General features: G+C 39.1%; 1 protein-coding gene across 1 annotated transcript; it reads left to right on the forward strand.

The window, feature by feature from the left end:
- The first annotated feature begins 12,519 nt into the window (after window positions 1-12,519).
- On the forward strand, window positions 12,520-19,531 carry vdac1 (voltage-dependent anion channel 1). The gene is made up of 9 exons (XM_012819619.3): window positions 12,520-12,628; window positions 14,307-14,376; window positions 14,860-14,909; window positions 15,599-15,751; window positions 15,865-15,917; window positions 16,087-16,314; window positions 18,004-18,154; window positions 18,265-18,322; window positions 18,461-19,531. The coding sequence occupies exons 2-9, from the start codon at window positions 14,310-14,312 to the stop codon at window positions 18,550-18,552; spliced, it is 852 nt and encodes a 283-aa protein (XP_012675073.1). The 5' UTR covers window positions 12,520-12,628; window positions 14,307-14,309; the 3' UTR covers window positions 18,553-19,531.
- Window positions 19,532-21,422: the final 1,891 nt, after the last annotated feature.

A 21,422-nucleotide genomic window follows, 5' to 3' on the forward strand; every position in this document is an offset into this window, starting at 1 on the left:
ACCCCTGTGTCTCTCTTCATTCACTCCCCCAGTTCACCCACAGTCACCAGACCAACTTGTCCAGACAACATGATTCAGGGTTGCTTTTTAAGACCACGGCGGTCAGTGTTACGACGAACTGAAATTAGGGGATTGGGCTACACACTATCCTGTCTCTGATCTGCTGTTTTGCCTGCCTGAAAAGTGTGTTTTTTTGTCACCGGAAGCGGTGCTTCAGCTGTAGAGACTTTGGTCCTGACGTTTGTGTGCCTCCTCAGCACAGATCCAGAGCAGGCAGTGGAGGGAGAGACCTGTTGTAATCTGTGTGGCAGGAAACAAAGAGCTTCGTTAATGCAGAGACTTGCCGGGGCCTTTGATGTGTTGCCAAGCCATTCACTCCCCTCTCTTTCCCGCTTTCTCTCCCAGTCTCTCTCCCTCTCTTTTGCCTCTCTCCCTCTCTTTTGCCTCTCTCTCTCTCTCGCTCTCTCTCTCTCTCTCTCTCTCATTCTCATTCGCTTTTTCTCAGTCTGGCTTTTTTTCACACAGACACGCAGCCACGTTTATTAATAGCAGAATAGAAAAAAAATGCAATCGTTCCTTACTCTACCTTTTAGCCAAAATGTGCTCTACTATGCTAAGGAAAGTTTGTAGTCTGTGCATTTGTAAAAAGTATGTCATTTCCTCAGTGGAAAATACCGTTTATCTGCGCTGTCTTGTTTGAAACCATATTATACCTTTGTATAGCTGTGAACAATATTGCTCAATTCTCAGTGTTACCATCCGCTACTTCATATTGCACCACACAGAAAAGACACTTCTGGTCCCCTCTTAATTTATAATGCGTATGCGTTTCATCTGAAGCCTTTCTCTCACAAGTTGGTTGGCTGGTGGGTTGTAGTTCTTCTTTTCTTGCAAATAAACATTTGCAGTGCTTTTGCACTGGGGTGACACTGACACAGCTGCATCTGATTAAAATGCCATTAAGCCTTCAAAGTCACATCTGATTTAGTTTTAATTTCATTAGCACAGAGTGCCTCCACCAACAGCCTTCAAAACTTATATTCCATTACAAGTATCTTTAAACTGGAACGTCGTTGTATGTGAGGGGGCTTGTATGATAATCGTCATTATTTGCTATTAAACTACTGCCATATAAAACCTACAACACTGATTTATTAAGATGAAAAGATGAAAAGAGTTGATTTACGTGCATTGTGTGAACTGGATCTGAAACAATTATCGATACACTTAATGACGCAAATACGGCCTCATCAGGATTTAAGCTTTATGCTCATCCTTATGCCTTATGGCTCTCTTATTGTTATTCTCGACCTCTGATTCCTCTGGAACAGGCTGTAAGGGATGAGCACACTGGGTCATACAAACAACAAGAATGCTATGTGTGAGAGTTTTAAGCAACGACCATTGATTGACAAATAATAAATTATCCCCAAATAATTCAAATGGCAATGATGAGCAACATCAAAGCTGGTATGAAAGATCACAGATGCCGTTTTTTTTTTTGTCTGGGTTTTAGATTAGGAACTATTAAAACAACACAACAGACTGGTCTTTTCACGGACTCCATTGAGTCTGATGTTACTGTTATTAAAATGATGTGTTCACAGTGGTGCCTTTGTAGTGGCAAGTGTGCGGGTGGAGTTTTGAGTCCATGGATAACAGCGGATTGTGGGATCAGTTTTTTCCGCTGGTTAGGGAGTGATGTGGTGGGGAGAAGGATGTGGATTCTCATGATGGATCATTGTTTGGCGTATGTGTGTATCAATGTCAGAGGGAGCGTGAGGCCTTCTGTGTATGCACCCCTTCAGAGAGTGGGGTTACGGTTCTGTACATGGCGATCATATAGAATCCATGGCTGATAAATATAAAGCTAATATCATATTCACAACCAGTAAAAATATCTTTTTGTAGGTAATATGATCTCAACCCACAAGCAAAGCACTGCTTGCAATTGGCACTTACAGAAGGTCTATTTTTAAAGCTATTTAGTCCCTTTGATATGAAATCGAAATATAATCCCATAGGATTAATGACATTCTTATACAGATGTACCATGTTATGTAAATCTCTATACCCATTTATGTGACTCCTATCTGTGGTCACACAGATTACTTGAATTACTCAAAATGTTATATGTAATGAACTTAAAAACAGTACATGGAAGTAATAAATAGTGTTGTGGAACCAAATCATTAATTATACATGTTTTTTAATATTCATATGTTGAGGTATGGCAGAACTCTGCTCAATATTATCCATATTTAATATATGATTGAGAAGCCCACATAAGTAAATACACAGACCCTTTTATGCAGATGAAAGACCACTGCACAGTGCATACATTACCAATGGATTACACACAGCACCATGTATTTGGTCTTCCGTTGTTACAGCATAGTTAGAATGTAATTACTAGATTGTAGTGGGATACCAGGGTCAAACCCATAGACCCATGGAAAAAACTCCACTAGGTCAGTTTCACAGCGGGGACCATAGTCTGTATCCGTCTTATACTTGCTCGCTAATACATGCTTACAACAATCTGTTTGTCTCCCTTATATATTATCAGTTTCAATCTGATTTTATTGATGACAGAGAGAAATGTGCAAGAAAACCCATAGCCACAACAGAGGAAATGAGCAAGGTAAGAAATAGCTAAACGTATCAGAAAGAAAAGTTATCCTGCCATGCAGTAGATCATTAATTAATTAATTAAGGATAAGGCAGGAATTAAGACACAGAGAATTCGAAGAACAAAACTCCACCCAATGCACCGTTATTTCCAGGTAACACAACAGTTGACGTTCTTCTTTTTTTCTTCTTTCTCTCAGATGGTCTGATATGTGCCATATATCATCACTACACAGGAAGTGACATATCACATGTGTATGGGTATGACACAGAAAAGCCAGAACATGAACATGAAGATAAGCATTTTCGTCACCACTTTTGACGTCTTTGCACCACAGCTTAATCCCCAAGTATACTGAGCTTTTGTGTAATGCTTGACATATGCAGCATGGAGTTAGTTCAGTGCTTAACAGGATCTCAGCATTAGAAGGTGATCCATCTGGTTGTTGTTACAGGATTTCCTGACAACACGACAGCCACAGAAGTTATTCACACTCTAATGAACTGCATTTAGGACAAGTGGTATGTTAGTGACACAGGATATATGGCTGAAAGCAGTATGATGAGGTCAGAAAGAGAGCAAAAGACTGACCCCTTGAGGAACAACAGGGGAACATTCAGATGGAGGTGCTGCCTAAACTAAACATCTTGAGCCCCAATGAGACTTGATGAGGTTTCCACTGATGATGTGCTGGATGTATGTGTGCTAGACTTTCATGTCATTGTATGGCATGACAATATATAAGAATTTGAATGAATGTTGTTTATAGAAATTATATCCATTATACATCAAAGAGAAATAGTCATAAATTACCAAATCAAATTTGAACTCTTTCTGCAGATGAATACTATTAATTTGTATCTGCTGGGCTGAACTAAACATTTTTCTTTCTCTTTAGTGTTTGATATTTTGTATTTAGGTGTTTCTTTTCAGTAGCTTCATCTTGAAAGATCAGTGTTATGTGAACATTTAGAGGCATTATGAGAGAATTCATTTTTGGTCTCCCTTTCGCAAATGATTTAACTCCATCTGGGACTTATCATCATGTGAAACTAAAATGTTTTTTGACTTGACATATGAAAGTCAAGTTGAAATAGATACCCAGAGAATTTATGGGTATGTATGACATTTTACTGTGGTTGGAACAATAATGTGTCTCACACACACACACACACACACACACACACACACACACACACACACGGACATGATCCAGTGATTTCAGCCATATGAAACGTATTGACACCAGATGAATTATGCCCCTGAGAAAGCCTTATTTTATGTCCTCGCTGAGATCAGTGAACTCTCTCATATTACTGTCTACTTGGGTCCAAACAGGTGTATATTACTTTCTTTCTATCTTCCTTCTTTCCGTACTTCTTTCTTCTTTTGTTACACCAATAAGCAACTTTTAAATAATGAAAATGCATTTCCCACTGAATGCATCCTTTTGCAAATAAGCATATCAGATATCGTCATTGCTTTGTGCAGCTTAACTCTTGACTGAGATTATCCTATCCTCTCCATGCAAAGACCTCAGAAAATGGTGTTTATATTTATGCCTACTTTAAATCCCAGTGAAGGTGCTTCGCAATCATTTAACAGAATTTGTAATCAATTCTTGAAGTGCCCCCAGTGTTGGTAGAGGGAGCTGTTCAGGACCATGTTCCACCCTTATGACTGGGGTCTACTGTGGCCACACTGAACTAAAGGTCAGTCAGTCCAGGCTCCTATGTGTTCTGACACACAGTACTTAGATTGACCAACCCATGCTTTTCAGTATAGAAAGAGCTTAATACTAGAAAGAATTGTATTGTGTTCCATTATGTAATACGTGTAGTTGGATAACTCATTTTAGGAGTAGAAATAACTTGGCTTGGCATGGATTCGCTCCCTACAGGGTTCTTTGTAAAGAAAGTGTCACATATGGTATCGTCAAGTCTCTCTCCAGAACTCTGTGCTGAGGGGACTGTGTGGAATCTTTCTGAGCCCTTGGTGCTGAACTGAAAAGCTCCATATACTCAGCTCTGGTCCTACTGGTGCAATGGGACCAAATATGAGACCACAGCACATTGATGGTCAGGTATTGCCTATGGGAACTTCATAGACTTTACAAATCAATATTGAAATGCTGGGTGCATGGCCCATCCACAACCACTTTAACAGAATAGCATCTACAAGCATTTCTGACGATAGCTTTACAAAAATGTAATCAAGACGGATTCAAAAAAGAGCGTTCCCCTTTGCAGTGAATCCTCATTTCTTTCACTACAGTCAGATAGATAGTGTGACCTAGTGAAATATTATTTTTTCAGTGAATGCCATAAGGCATATGGACTGAGCCATACTGGTCCTTCGTGGTGAAAATGGCAGGTACAGTTTGATCCATCATCATTTTTATGTGATTAAAGAAAAACGTATTTATATGGCCATGGCACTGAGAATGTGATATGCAATAGTTATGTTTTTAGTAAATAGGACTCACTTTACATTTATACAGAAATATGTAGCCATCACAACTTCCAAAGGTCTTATATGTAATAATGAAAGCAACTGCAAATGTTGTAATATTATAGACGACTTAAGTATACTTTAAGTATACTTAATTTTACTTAATAAATTATGAATAGAATAAATTGGCTAACTGTAGTGAGTTTATTTTGTATGCTTCTCTGTTCCATTAAAACATTCCCCTTTCAGAATTCGATTTTCAACATGAGATCTTTTAAGAATTCAGTCATTGTTTGGTATATCCAGTTATTTATGTGACCAAATTTAATTTCACTTTTTACAATTTTTTTTTTTAGTTATTCATCCAAGAGTCAAGACGGAACTTGAATGGATTGTGGCTAAAGGTAACATGTACTGTCAGTCAACTGGAATTCTGAGGTGGAACCTGCACAAGATGTGTGATGGGACAGTTTAATGTATAGTTGGCATACTAATGTACCAGTTCAAATGTTCTTATACCCAAGTGTTTAAAATAGCATGTAAGTATTTGTTTCCACCAGCTATTCTGTGAGGGGGCTTGCTGAAGTAAATTTGATAGTAATTGACATGACTGTCTGAAAACTGGCATAAATAAACTATTCCTCAACAAATAAAATCTTGACACCCCACGGAGACACTGAACAAACGGCCACAGATTGAGCTTACTTTTGGTGCTTAACATCCAGCTTTGATGGACTCGAGTTGTTTCAAACACAGATACCTCTCATCCAGATGTCTGTGAAAAAGCCTCAGAGGTGATAAAAAAGCAAGGTTGAATTTTTGAAGTCAGTTTGCCATTTTTAGCAGCAATCCTTGTGACATCTGAAACGTGTGTGGTGGGAAGGGAACTCAAACCAGCGATTCATGTTGTAGATGTTGAGCAGATCTATTAATGTGGTAAATGGATTACTGTATGACAGGATGTGGAGCTGTGCTTGTTTTGCAGTTGTGTGTGTGCGTGTGTACATCATTTGATTGGCTTTTGCAAGATGTTTATTTTCAGCTCAGCCTCTGCATTTGTTGCACAAATATTTTTTTACATTTACCTTGGAGGAAAAAAATCTGAATTTGATTAAATCAAATGTCAAAAACATCTTAGAACCATGCACTAGTGTAGTGAAGTAACATTTTCTGCTAAATTTAAGACAGAATTTTTTTAGCAAGACATTGTGAAACAAAAGAGGATTGTATAGAAATTTGTTGTGTGTATTTGTCTGTGTGTGTGTGTGTGTGTGTGTATGTATTTGTCTGTGTGTTGTGTGTGTGTGTGTCTGTGTGTATTTGTGTGTGTGTATTTGTCTGTGTGTTTGTGAATGCGTATGTATTTGTGTGTGTGTGTGTATTTGTGTGTGTGTTTGTGAATGCGTATGTATTTCTGTGGTGTTGTGTGTCTACACTGGCTTATCCATCCAGACTGTGGGAAAAATGTATTTCAGTGGACTACTTCTCACCATATATCATCCAGTTGTGGATCAATCATGGGAACAAACATTATTCTGCAAACCCATATAATTCACAGCTCTGACACCATGAGAGTGCCATACACAAACCAATCAGGATGTCTTTAAGGGTGAATATGATTATAGGCTTGCTTTTGCGATGCTGACCAAACGACTACCACACATATTTCAAATGTGTGATTTTTCTTGATTGCTGAAACCAACACATACACAAAAACAATTAATTTGGAGTGTTAGGGCTCTCATCGGCAATGTTGATAAGATGTATTGGTCAGGTTTGGGGGAGACGGAGCTGTAATTGAGAGTGGTGACATCACTGAGAATATGAAATGTCGGGATGCGGTTCTGATATTTCTGTCTCTTTGTATTGCGTTTGTCTCCCCTGCAGTTTCACAGCCTACTTACACAAGGGAGGATATGTTTCTCATCAAAGTACAGGGCAGAGGACAAACCAGAAGGAAAAGGTCCAACAATGAAAACAGGAACAGTGTGGGGAAAGTAACAGTACTTAAAACTTATTTAAATCTGTTAAAGAACTACTGCATTGAGTATGCAAATTAAGTATGCTGCTTCCTACTTTGCTGATGCAGATATCTACTCATGTAAGAACATAGAATGACATCTCTGTTGGAATACTATGCTTTTTATTCGCTTTAAGAGGAAATCTTTTTGGTACAATTCTGAAGTCCTAACACAGTGTCAGGTTTGCACGGGAGAAGCGACCAGAAGGACGTGAGTCTTTGAGGGTGCACTGAGGAAAAAAAGCGAACCTTTTTTTTTTGTAGAATAAACAGGAGTCCGCCTTTTCCTTATTACATGGAAAATGCAAGTTTGTAGAATACAACAGCCTTGATGTCAGAGGCTCTCTTTCCTTATTTGATGTATCAAAAAGTGTGGGGGCTGAGACGCTCATGCGGGTGCGGTGTGTGTGCGTGCGTGTGTTTGTTCGTGTGTGTGTGTGTGTGTGTGTGTGTGTGTGTGCACGTCATAGATATGTACATGCTTGGCATGTGAGTTTCCTGCCAGCATCACAGTTGAGCAACGGCGTGGTGCAACTGCAGGTCTGCGTGTACACTTTCCACTGTGCATACCGATACAATTTTAACCAGGACTGTAGGTGCATGTCACTATTTCACTGCCATCAACTCAGTTTTAACTTTTAATTGACACATAGCTATACAGTGCCAAGGAAAAGAATAATAACAACAATAATAATCTTGTTCCTGTCCGGGACTTCATAAGGTGAAGAAGAGGACCATGATGGCAATTACTCCATACAAACACAAACATCATGAATTGCTAAGCACTTTAAATGTGATTTTGTTTACATTTTCTTGATGATATCAAATGCATAAACAAAACTACAAAATACTGAGGGGCACAACCTGTGAAAAATATCAGTGAAGGTGAACTTTTGCTTTGCCCTGGCTGTCTTGTACTGTCCTGAGGACAGGAGTCTGTGGTTTGAGATATTCACGCAGAACAAGGGCCAAGATGTCAAAGCCCCCTTCAGTACTTTGAAGTTCAGGAGCTCCAGGGGGAAATACTCCTTATTTGTTGATTCTGTGATCACATATTCTGTACACATGTGGATAGGGATTGAGGCCAGACGTTTGGCGTCTCATAAAGTACCCACATGAGTGGTCTAAGACAGGGAAATGAGTAGAACAGAAAAACTGAAAAAAAAAAGCTTCCGTTGCTGAGGAAATCGAAACCTATATTAATAGTCACTTACCAAAAGGCTTATGAATTACAACTAAGAAAAGGTGGATTGAAGACACCTTAGGAAACACTTCTGGGCTGTGATTGTGACACAATTTACACTTCTTTGAACCACAGAGCACATATACTATACAGGGCTGACACTGCATGTCTGTATGCCATCCGTTATCAGCAGTCATGACATTTCCTTTCCTAAGCCTATGCAGAAAGGTGCTGTATACACAGATTGTATACACCGACACGTACAGCGTGATAAGATCTGAGACCCTTCTCACAAAATGAAACAAACTGTCAGTAGAGGATAGCCTCTGTGTTTGAGGCTGACTTGAGAACCCTTTGACCACAGAAGTGTTTGACATTTATCCTACCTTCCGGTATTTGTCAAACGTCAAGGCAGGAAACAGGTTTTTTTTTTTTTCAAAGGTTTAAACAACAGCGAGGTGTCAGTCTTGATGGAAACCTGTTTCTCGCACAAATAAAGAAACTATTTTTAAACACTGTGACCTTTTACAGTGTGAAGACACACTTATGCAATTATTTATACAGTTTGTGTAATGCATCAATACACTTACCATAATCTGTTATTCAGTTGTTTGTAGCTCAAGATCAGAGGAGTGATACAAGTGAACCAATTTAACAACTCAAAACAGTAAAGAAATAAACTCCTTAATAAACATGCGTAAATACTGTGTGTAGATACAATATGGTAGTGATATAATATTGCCAGATATCTGGTATTTTCTACTGCAAGCAAAATGTTGGATTGATTAGTCACACACACACACACACACACACACACACACACACACACACACACACACACACACACACACACACACACACACACACACACACACACGTAAACACAGAATAGCAGCAGCAGGCTACAAGTCATTTACTCATGAGACAAGAAAAGATAAGTGAGTTTTTAGACCTTGCTTGAACCTCTGTTGGTATATAAGATGACATAGTGTTTTGGTTATCTGCATGTTGTAAATCATGGCATCTGGCTCTAATTTTTGGTTTACTTTGTAGATGCGTCTCTGGCTTCATTAGCATTTTGTGTTTTGTTTGTCTTCTTCGGGAACATGATTGGCAGCTCATGATGGTTGTTTGAAGTATGTGCTGGTTGCCTTTGAAGCTTCGGAAGGAGGATCTATATTACTTATTACTTCAATGCATTAGACTGGGAGACGACATCTTTGAATATCTGAAAATGACTCAAAAACACTTTGAAATGGGACTGAATATCTATTATGATTTGAATTAATTCAAAGGTATTAAAAATCATACGTACAGAGGAAAAGTATCATTAAAATGATCTGACATCAGCTAAACAAGGTTTATTTCCAGTCTATATAGTTTCATGAGAAAACAGAATCCCCTTTCCCTCAAATTTACATGATAAAATGGGTCAGACAATTTGACAATATATGGGATGATGTACTGCTAGATCAAATAATCTACACTTACTGGGTTAAGGTGTTAAATTTGATACATAAATTAAATATTTTTTGTAATTCTCGTTTAATATACGGCACTTCCTATAAATCCAAGCTTCCTATAAATCCAAGCTAATCATGAATGACCAAAAACATACACCGTTCTATGATTGTTTGTGGATTAGATGCCTCACAAACAGTTTAATTTAATAATAGAAATGATCAAATAATTAAAAAAGCAGAAATGTATCCATGAATTTGATGCGTAATTCCTTCTTGTGTAATTATGCTGTTTTGACTGACAAAAATAATGAGGTGTGAGGTTATGTTTCAGTCCTTATCAGTATCAAAGTAACTTCCCCATACTGCCAACTAGTGGTACATTAGGATCAAAGCATGTCTTTGTATTCCCTGTGACCACATTGCATTGGTCTTACATACATCTTCTTTTTAAGCTTCATTTGAACGAGCCTTCTCTTGTAAAGGCTCTCACCATGTTCTCCAGGTGTGCATACAACTCTGAGTCAAGGCTAAGACTCTAGGTCATGGGATTTCTGTTACAGTTTCGAAGAACATGCGTTGTATGGGCAATTACATGCATGCCCTTCCAATTATCATCAATTTACAAATAGTGTTTTTCCCCCTTTATACTTGTAGTTCTTGAGCTTTAGGTAAATATAAAGGCACAATGCTGTCATGACATTTATGAACTAACTTATTACATTTTTGATAGATTATTATATTTTTAACTATATATGCTCAGATTTCAATAACAATGTATATATTACCTGCTTGGAATTCAGTTAATGCCAAGCATAATGAGGTAGCCTGCTTTGTGATATGTAATAACTGATATGAATATTTAGTAGTTTCTTGTTTTTAATTTAAAAAAATGAATAACAACCTGCAACACATTCTCTCAGTTATCCCTCTCTTGCTGTCCCCCAAGCACCTCTGCATCAGGTATTAAGCTATTACATTCACACAATAGGCTAGATTAGTTTGTTTTCATGAAGTGAATGAAGGAACGTGATTTTACATAAACCTTGTTACATTGCTGCATGGAACACACTAATGTACTACTGTGTAACAGTAGCTCATTGGTAGCCTGTGCTTTCATAACTCTAAGGGGACTTTTTAACCACATATTTAAACCGTAACCCTTCAGTGTTTAAATGTACAATGTTTCAGAATCAGAATCAGAATCAGAATGGGATTTATTGCCAAGTAGGTTTACACCTACTTGGAATTTTTTCTGGTGTGAAGGTGCATACAGTAAACATAAAACATAAAAACATAGAAACACAATAAGTACTACACATAACATAAAATCACAAATAAGTACTACACATAAGAAAAGTACTACACATAAGAACCAAAAAACACAATATATACGATACAAATATATAAACAATGAATATAAAAAAAAGTGGAAAGTAGAGTGCAAAAAGCAAAACAGGAGTGCAATGTGGATGAGCAATGTGCAATGTAATGTGTGTTAATGTAACACAGACTTAGGGTGTGGGGGTGGGATAAGACTCCAGGTCAGGTGGGGGTCCCGGGCCTTGTTAATAAGGCCAACTGCAGCCGGGAAGAGGCTGGTTTTGTGGCGTGAGGTTTTGGTCCTGATGGACCGCATCCTCCTGCCGGAGGGAAGAACCTCAAGAGTTCAATGTGCTGTTACTCTCTATCACTCAACCTGTTACTATTTTTACTGTGACATGAGCTATGTGGAAGTAAGCATGATGAATGAGTGAAGTCTTTGTTTGGTGTGTGGGCACTGGGCAAGTGTTTCAAGAACTTTTGTTGTCCGACTCGCTTGGTAGCTGTGGAACGTCCTGTAGCCTACGCCTCCCTGGTTGCACTTCTTGTTAACTGTGAAGAGATACTGACTTATGATTTTTGTACATTGAGAAAGGGGCCTGAAAGTGAGATTCTGTAAATATTGCACGTCTGGACCCTGTATGCTTTTCAAACAATGCACGCCCTTCTAGGACGGGCATTCACTTTATAATAAATTCCATTATAATATCCTTAGGAGAGTATGCCACCTAGTGGCAATAGTGGTAATATATCACCACAGCTGCAAAAAAAAAAGCCTTTCATAAATCTCCTTCAAAGATTAACGGGCAAAAAGGGCATGACAGACACTATTTCTGTGCTTGAAACAGGATTTCTTTTAGAAAGATGTATACCTTTGGGCTTCTGGGCCTGTGTTGGAGCCAGTCGTCAAAATCCAAAAGTCAGTTTCTACATCTTCAGCACAATGAAAATAGACTCCTAGTAGTGTTAGATTACAGGACACACAACTGCACGTAGAACTTGCATACTTAATATCTGATATCAGCAAGGCACGAATAAAGGAAGTATTGTTTACACTCGGTCCATTGTCACAGTATTCCATCACTTTACTTATGTGACTTTCCCTATGTCTTTCAGGCAAAAGGATGTAACTTAGTAAGGGTAATTCATGATGGGGTCTCAAATGTTCAGGGAGGTTGAAAGTGCAAGGCACTTTATTTCCCCATTCCTATCTCCATCAAAAATGCCCATGTCTATGTTTAAACCATACAAGATTACTTTCTGGGAAATGTACTGGTTTTTATCAGATGTTTATCAGAAATGTTACATATCGTGCTTTCTTTTATACCGGTATTGTCAAATTATCTGATGTATGACTCTGGGCAAATACACCATTACCGCTTAGGACGTGCTGTTTTCATAGTTTGTGGTCAGGCCCAGCAGATAGGCGTGACGCAGGGCGCATTTTAAGCGTTTGCGTGTCTGTGACTACGTGACGCACCTCCTCCTACTCCTCCCTTTGTCCACTGTGCAGCAGAATCTTGTTCAGGAGAGCTTCATAAGGAGTTGACAATTCAGAGGTATGTTGAAATTTTATACAAGGAGCTGCGATGCTGTTCTTATTTATGTTTTTTTCCTCATTGTTAGCTGTGAATCGGTTAAGCACTCAAATCCAACGCTGTCAAGCGTGCATTCTGTAGCGATGCGTTTGCCTATGAGGAAGATGCTGATGGACATGGTGCACTGCAGTGGGATGTCCTCGCTTCATCAGCTAGCTACACGAGTGAGGCCTGGTATGTTAGCCAGCTAGCTAATTCCAAATGTTCACAGTCAGTGAGGAGAGCATATGCAAATATATAAAAGGGTCATGACATTATGTTATTTAAAAGCTGGGCGGCAAGATAGCGTTATAAGTGAACTCTGGGTGACGTTTTAGGGGTTGCCCACAATTAACTAGCTAGCTAGCAAGGTAACTTAGCTCACAGTTACTTGCAAAACTTCCTTTTTTCCCAAACTCTTCTAACGTAGATGGCATCAATTGATTCGGCAACTGTAGCTAGATATTAAGGTGCAGTTGTTTTAAGTGAAGTTGTCTAGAAATGGTTATCTCCACCGGGTCCAAGATACAAAGCCCCTTCAGATTTTCGCACTGGTGGTACATGCAGGTAGTCACGTCAGTGATTATAGCATACACTCGTTGATAGGTCAGTGACTATGCTAGCTAGCTAGCATTCGTAGAGCGTTAGCTATTCACCTTAAACGCGCTGTAGTGAATTTGATGTTAGTGTTAGATGTTAGGCCAGCCACTCCCTAGTAGTGGTGATGGTGTTGAGTCAGACAATAAATTCGACAACGCCAACTCCTCGGTTAACGCTATTGTATTGCACGTGCAATCACATTTGTCTGGCACATGCATCTAACGCTTGTCTCTGCTTTTTTGACTCATCCTCCGTAAGCAGCAACATTGACACAGAGAAAAGTGCCATAACCAACAAGTCCTTCTGGTTCGACAAAGAACCTCCCCATTCTTATTGAATGCACGCGGGATTCTTACTCGGTGAAAGTAGGCCACACCTATTCAACCTTTCACATATCCCGTTCTCTGTAATCCTCTGGTCAACGATGTCCTTGACTGTAGTGACCGTTGTGAATAAGTCATGTTGGGATCCAAGATGGCAAAGCACCATCACCTTTTAAGGACGTTAATTTCATCTAGCTCCTGAACTTGCCATTGCTTTAGTTATAAAAATGTAAGTACCATTAATACAAAGGCACTGATGACCTTGGCTTTTCTATGCCATGGAAGACATTTCATTTCAACCGGTCATTTTGGGGAAACTGTTGTGCCTGATGTAATCTATTCACACTGTCACACTAGGCTTGGGTCTCAATCTCCATTTGGGAAATCCAGCTAATTCCTGCCCCACTGAACCATGCGGTTGCAGTGGCTGGCAGCCCCCACTGCAGTCTGTACTGATGATTAATATGACATGTCTGGTTGTAGCTAGGAAGTTATAGTTTTATTTGAGCTTGAAAAGCCATACTTATGAGAAACACTGTCAATTTTGGCTTGTAAGATCTACCTTTTCTTTTAAATTGTTATTCCTGTCCATATGTTTCTGGGCTATTTATTTGAACCAACATTACCATCAGGTTGTCATGTATTTACAATATTTGTAAATGTGACGTCTAAACGTTTGTGCTGCTGTATTACAAACAACAGTGAGACTAATGAGAATGCCTGACTCCCTGTTACAGATCATGGCTGTACCCCCCACATACGTTGACCTTGGCAAACATGCCAGGGATGTCTTCACCAAGGGCTACGGTAAGAAATAAACGTATTGATTGCATTAAACTATTTCGAACATTGCTCTTTGTTTATTACGAAAACGTCCGATGAGCTGAAATGTTTTGGTTCTAAATAGTGTATCCCAGCTCATCAGGATTTCCTGGGGCACATTGACCCTAAAGGCCAGGCCAGAGCTGTGGGAATTCCAGATCAATAGTCACTGAATGTAGCTGGCCTGATGTCATTGTCCTCGGCTCGCCCCTCAGATGGGGGTTAAGCCCCCTGGGGGAGGGCTGTATTTTCATGGAGCTCTGTGTGGTTTTTTTTTCTTCTGTTTTTTTTTTTGTTTTGTTTTTTGGGATGATGTGATCATTGGCATTAGAATCTCTCCAGATAAGTGGGATTGTTTAGTTTTTCTAGTTCAGTGAGTGAGTGGAATTAATACCGGCTGCAGTGAAGATTTAGTAGTAGTCTAGTTGAGTAGTTATGGTCTTAACTCATTGCTATGTAATATCCTAGGTTTTGGCCTAATCAAGCTGGACTTGAAAACAAAGTCAGGAAATGGATTGGTAAGTTAAGATTTTGGTTTTGAATCAGGATATGATTGACGGTGCTGCACTGATGCGACTTTTAAACGGGGTTTACATTGCAGTGTAGATGAAACTTTGCCTTAGCTTTGCTGTAAACCTGTTTTGTTTTTATTTTCATACGGAGGTAGTGACCTGATCAACAAACAGAATCATTTTTATCGAGCTTTGAACACTCCTCTTCAACAATGAGCAATAGGGCTACAAAGATCGCCAAATCATTGATCTAATAATATACCGATTATAGTGTTGCCATGACTAAATGTTAAACACAGTTTTGAAGGTCAATGGCAAAACGCTGAACGCAGCTTGAGACAAATGAAAAGCAGAGTGTGTAAATGTATCATTACACAACTATACGGTCTCTTTGAATCAAAGCACAGCTGCAGCTGTGACAGAATTGTGTTTATGGGGCTTCTTGAAATGTGATCTTATCACCAGTTTCTTAGTGGGAAAAATGTGTAACAAATACCCTGTAGCTGCAGCTGACTTTTGGTAACATGACACCTTGAGGTGATAACAGCATATTGCAGTTGTTAGTTCCCTAGACATTGCAGAACCACTAGTCAGCAGTTTATCATGACTATGTAGTCAGGATGCTGTGTTCTGTTCACTGCTCTTTTCTTTACATTACTGAAGTGTTCTTGTTGTCATGACTTTACCGCCTCCAGGAGTTCGTCAGCACAGGCTCTGCCAACACAGAGACCAGCAAAGTGGCAGGCACCCTAGAGACCAAGTACAAATGGTCAGAGCACGGCTTGACCTTCACCGAGAAGTGGAATACTGACAACACCCTGGGCACTGAGATCACACTGGAGGACCAGGTGAGAACCCATCTCTGTGCTTTCAACACTCGCTGCACTATGTGTCCTGTCTGGGTGAAGAAAGAGCACCGTTCCATGAATATAACCCCACCCTTGTTTCTTTGTCCTCTCAGCTGACTAAAGGTCTGAAGTTGACATTTGATTCATCTTTCTCACCAAACACAGGGTAACTCAAGCACAATTCTTCTTGATATATCCTAACAAAATACCGACCTCACATAACTGAATCAGTTTGCCTAGCTTTGGAAGCGTCTCGAGTGTTTTTGCAACAGTTTCTGTTAAGTACACATATCGTGCTTCTAATAACCTGTGGTTTTGCCTTGTCTGTGTTTCAGCAAGAAGAGTGGGAAGATCAAGACTGGCTATAAACGAGAGCACGTTAATTTGGGCTGTGATGTGGATTATGACATCAACGGCACCGCGGTCCATGGGGCTGCGGTTGTGGGCTATGAGGGATGGTTGGCTGGCTACCAGATGACCTTTGAGGCTGGCAAGAACAGGGTCACCCAGAGCAACTTTGCTGTTGGTTACAAGACTGAAGAGTTCCAGCTGCACACCAATGTGTAAGTACTTGTAGGCCTATGCTTTAGACAGCTCTGTTGAAAAGATGGCTGTTGAAAACATTTGAACGGTACAAAGAAATGCCTCATTAGTTTTTGGCTACTCGGAGTAGAAAACTTGCACACCTTCCTTTACTGGAAGAATGGGAATGTGTGGGGGAAGGAAAGAAATAAAGCGGAAACTCCACTTGTAAGGTTATGTTAGTACAAGCAGTTGATTTGATTCAGGTCACAAGCACGGAACAATTGGCTATGTCAGGACCTCTGACTAAACATATTAAACAAAAAGCACCGATAAAGTACTGATAAGATTGATAAGACGGGGGCACTGTGGCGCAAGCAGTAGCCCCGACCACATTCGGGCTTGACGCCCATGGAGGACACGGGTTCGAATCCGGCCCGATGTCATTTCTCCTGTCCACTCCCCAGCTCTTCTCCCTCTCATTTCCTGTCCCACTCCTTACTGCACTATCGATTAAAGGCACAAAAAGCCCAAAAATAAATAAATAAAAAAAAGATTGATAAGACAGTCTGCTAAATATATAAACATGCACCTTTGGCTGTTGGCACAAACATAAATGACAACTGTAAATGTAGTTTGTCTTTTTCTTGCTGCCAATACTATTGTGCCGTGGCTGGTAGATTGGGCTATGGTCTTCATATTGGGCCTTGGGGCAGTGGAGTCACATTGTATTGGTAGTGTTGAGAAAATCTATAATTAATGTTGGGGCATTTAACATCCTTAAAGTGCTCTAAAGGTATACCTGTACATTTCTTTACATTTTATCATGCGGCAAGTATTGCGATTCGATTCTGTGATGCATTGCGATTTATTTGCAGCTATCTTGGTGTGGTAAATAGGTTCTTGTCTCCGAATTACTTTTCAATTTCCGCTGTGACATAAGAGAAAAACAAGGTCCTATGCCATCTTGTGAACTGGTTATCAGATTAGACTTATGTACCAAAATACAATTAAAATCATAAAATGACTTGGCACCACTGTATCTGTAATATTGTGCCTAAAATATCGCAATACTACACTGTATTCTTTTTTATTGCAATACTACACTGTATCGTTTATTATCGCAATACTACAATGTATCATTTTTTTTCTCGCAAAACCTGTATCTTTTTTTTTTTTCCTTCTAACCTGTACACACAAATATTTAGGATCCTGTTTGCACTAGTGTATGTATAATATTTGAGATTGTAATCTACTGCTGGTGAAGTTACACTGTACAGTTGCACTTTTACAGAGGTCACCAATGACAGCGTAACCAGTGTCCTTTCCTGTCCTACAATCGCCTGGTCCATGTGTGATTGTAGTTATTTATGTCGTCATTTATTTCGGGGTGATGGGATTTGTCAAGGGCTTTGTTGGTGAGGAGAGAATAAGCTACTGGTGTTTATTCCCTCCTGTGTTGTCCTAGGCTGTCCATTTCTTTTGCAAAACCAGTTAAAATGCTTCTTATGTCTTCAAGCTCCTTAATCTCTTGTTAATCCAACTTGTACATTACTTTTTATTTATTTATTTATTTATTTATTTTTAGACCAGGATGCTTTTGTCCATCAACCAGCACAAATAGAATTGAACAATGTACTTTCTTATGGCTTAGATGAACCATCTGTTCCTCTTGAAATTGCATCTTTTTCCTGAAGCATTTGTAATGATTTATTTTATCTCTCCTGCAGAAATGACGGCACTGAGTTTGGTGGGTCCATTTACCAGAAGGTGAACGACCAGCTGGAGACAGCTGTCAACCTGGCCTGGACTGCTGGGAATAGCAACACACGCTTTGGCATTGCTGCCAAGTATCAGATTGATTCTGATGCCTCATTCTCGGTATGGGAAACAATACCACCACTCACACTGTCTGAGACAAGTCCTTTAGCACAGAGTGACTGCCTGATAACCGAATGTTTCATGAATTGATTGTTATTTTGTTTTTCTAGGCCAAAGTGAACAATTCAAGCCTTGTTGGTCTTGGATACACCCAAACTCTTAAGCCAGGTGAGAACACTGAATGAGAAGAGTGATTCTGCATATAGTGATTTTTTTTAAAATTATTATTATTTACAATTGTGGGGTATTACAATCAATCTAATATGATCTCTCATCTACGTACTAATGTTTCATTTTTTGCTATAGGGATCAAGCTTACATTGTCGGCTCTTTTGGATGGAAAGAACATCAACGCAGGTGGCCACAAGCTTGGTCTGGGCCTGGAGTTTGAGGCATAGAGAACCGTCTCAAAGCTCTGAATACTTCTTTGAATCTATCCTCACAACCTTGTGTTTCTCTTAGATGTGATACGGATGAGTTGAGGTGTTATAATGTCAAGTCATGCAACAGTTGATCCTTCACTGTTGGGCATCAGATGATAGGTTATACTGGATTTCAAGACCCAAGTGTTTGAAAAGGGAAACATTGTGTACTTAGAAATTTTAAAAGGTAGGCCTCACAAGAACATTCAAGTAAAGTAATAATTGTAATGATTCAGAATGAAAATGCATTTTTTTTTTTTTGCTATCATCATGTGAGTAAGCATTCAACTTATTGATTTGTAAGTACCAGAACAGTCTGGGGAAAATATTTCAGTCAGATTTCAAACCATAATTTCAGCTTTTCTGGGAGCAAACTTTGTGTCCACAAGGTTGGGCCGATATAGCTTTGTCAACGGGACACTGGTGGAACAACATTCCTTTTATTATTGAAATATTCCTGGTTTAGGAATATTTCTATTCACAAACAAAACCTTCGAGAAAGAAGGAAGCAGTCTGTTTACAGATACTACAGTACTGGATGGTTAAGTTGTCCTTCACTTATGCAGCAGTAGGCCTCTGAACCTTGGTGTTTGTCATTCAGTGTTTTGTCTCACTCGTCTTCGTGAACTGATTTATTTTGTGATTCTTATACCTTAATCATGTTATCAATATTCTTGTATACTTTAACCTGCCTGTCACACTGAAGACAAGATTCCCAAAACTCTCTTGTTCCTGAAAAGTAAAGTAAGAAACCTATGCTAAACATCAGTCAATCCCAAATGCCTTTGGGCTAAAATGAATGAAGATGTTTTTAAATAAAAATGTAGTCTTCCAGTGTTGAAGTAGGATCAGAACACTATGTACTTGACATACTTGTTGCCCCCTAAATTAAGTAAAGTATTTGAACCTGAACTCTGCTTTGGTCTCAATAAATATTGATATGGGAAAAAAGAAACTCTTGCTCTGAGACTGGATTTGACTTAAGTGTGATCTCACCAGTAGTGCCAGTAATAGTGTTCTTCATGTATGAACAAGGGCTCATGTCAGTCAATGTGCCAACCTTGAAATCCTGTCATTTCATCCAAAAAAAGCCACAGCTGTCATGGCACCAGTAATCTGACTAGCTTTATCAATGTATTCCACTATCAACAATGACCTTGTCATAATCAGTGAATTATTAAGTGTGTGATTTTTGTTGTACAGTTTGTGCTTTTAAAGATAATAATAATACATTACATTTATATAGCGCTTTTCAAAGTTCTCAAAGACGCTTATGATGGAGGTTCTCATCGAATACACTTTTTGTCGATTGCTCCGCACTGTCCTCTCGCTATCTGTTCCGTATGTGCAATCAAAAACATTTTTTTTATAGTGATTTGATTTGGCTGTTGAACTAAAATATGAACCTTTTGCCAGAATCACCTTTAAGTATGGTTAAAATACAGACAATAATGGGCTGTCATCACCTATAATAGGTGTTACAACATCCTTGATATCACCTCAGTGAAAAGTTGAAACTCTTGTGAGCAACACAAGATAGATTACTTTATGTATTTGACCTAGATGTGGTATTTGTCCAAACTGACTTGCAAAACATTAGAAAAACATTACACACAGTATCAATTAAAATCCAACAAAAACAAATTCAATAATAATTCCAATTATCCAAATTGGATTATATTTATAAAAGTATGCCTCAAACAAAATAACTCATTAGATAGATGATGTTTTTTTAACGCTTTTTAAATGTACCAAGGCTGTCACTGGAATCGGAATGGACAACACTAGGTGGGTCATTCAACCACCAGGGTGCCATGAACAGGAAGAGTTGAATAAAAAGAGCTGCTGAGAGGAGGCAAAGACAACCGATGCTCATCAGAGGAGTGAAATGGTCAAGAGGGTGAATAGCACTGAATTATGGCATTTAAATAAGCTGGTGCTGATCCTGTGGCTGTCCTACAGGTGAGCGTGAGGGATTTAAATTGGATTCTAGCAGCTACAGGGTGTCAGCGTAGGGTGACCAGCAGAGGAGTTACATGTGTCCTCTTTGGCGCTGCCACACTGAATCATCTATCTAGTTTAGAAATAACCAGGGCCTGCACAAGACGTTCTGTAGCATGTTGTGTGAGATAGCATCTGAACTTCCGAAACATTACAGAGTGTAAACCGACAAGACCTTGAGACAGAAACTACATGGTCAGAGAAATTAAGTTGGTCATCAATTGTAACACCCAAGTTTTCCTGCAGCCAGACGAACCAAGCTGAATCTTAATATTTTGCGGGCTAGCCAGATTGACTGGGAATACCAGGATAGCCAGATTGACTGGGAATACCAGGAGCTCTGTTTTTTAACGATTGAGCTGAAGGTGTCGATCCCTCATCCAAACTGAAATGCACACCATGTTAAGAACATTGCCTAGTGAAATTGTCTGAAGATCATGTGAACTTTGTATCAACGGTTTTAACGATTTCAATAAGCCTTTTATTTAAAATGGGAAAAAAAGGTTTGGTTTTATGCACCATCAGTGAAATGCCACAATTGATCATTTTGATGACATGTTGTGATTTAGCATGTACTTAAAGCGACACTTCTGCATTCCCTTGCATAGTTCACCACCATGACCCTTAGCTACCAGCTACCACTGGTAATTACAAACACTAATCAACAATGATGTAGTACTTTTCATTATTTACAATTGTGGGGTATTACAATCAATCTAATATAATCTCTCATCTACTTACTAATGTTTTATTTTCTTCTTGTCTATATATTTTATAGTGTGTGTGTGTGTGGAAGAGCAGGGAAGTGAAAGTGCTCACTTGCTGTCATGCACATTGTCTTGTGT

Source organism: Clupea harengus, chromosome 8 (genome assembly GCF_900700415.2).
Source record: "Clupea harengus chromosome 8, Ch_v2.0.2, whole genome shotgun sequence".
NCBI lineage: Eukaryota > Metazoa > Chordata > Actinopteri > Clupeiformes > Clupeidae > Clupea > Clupea harengus.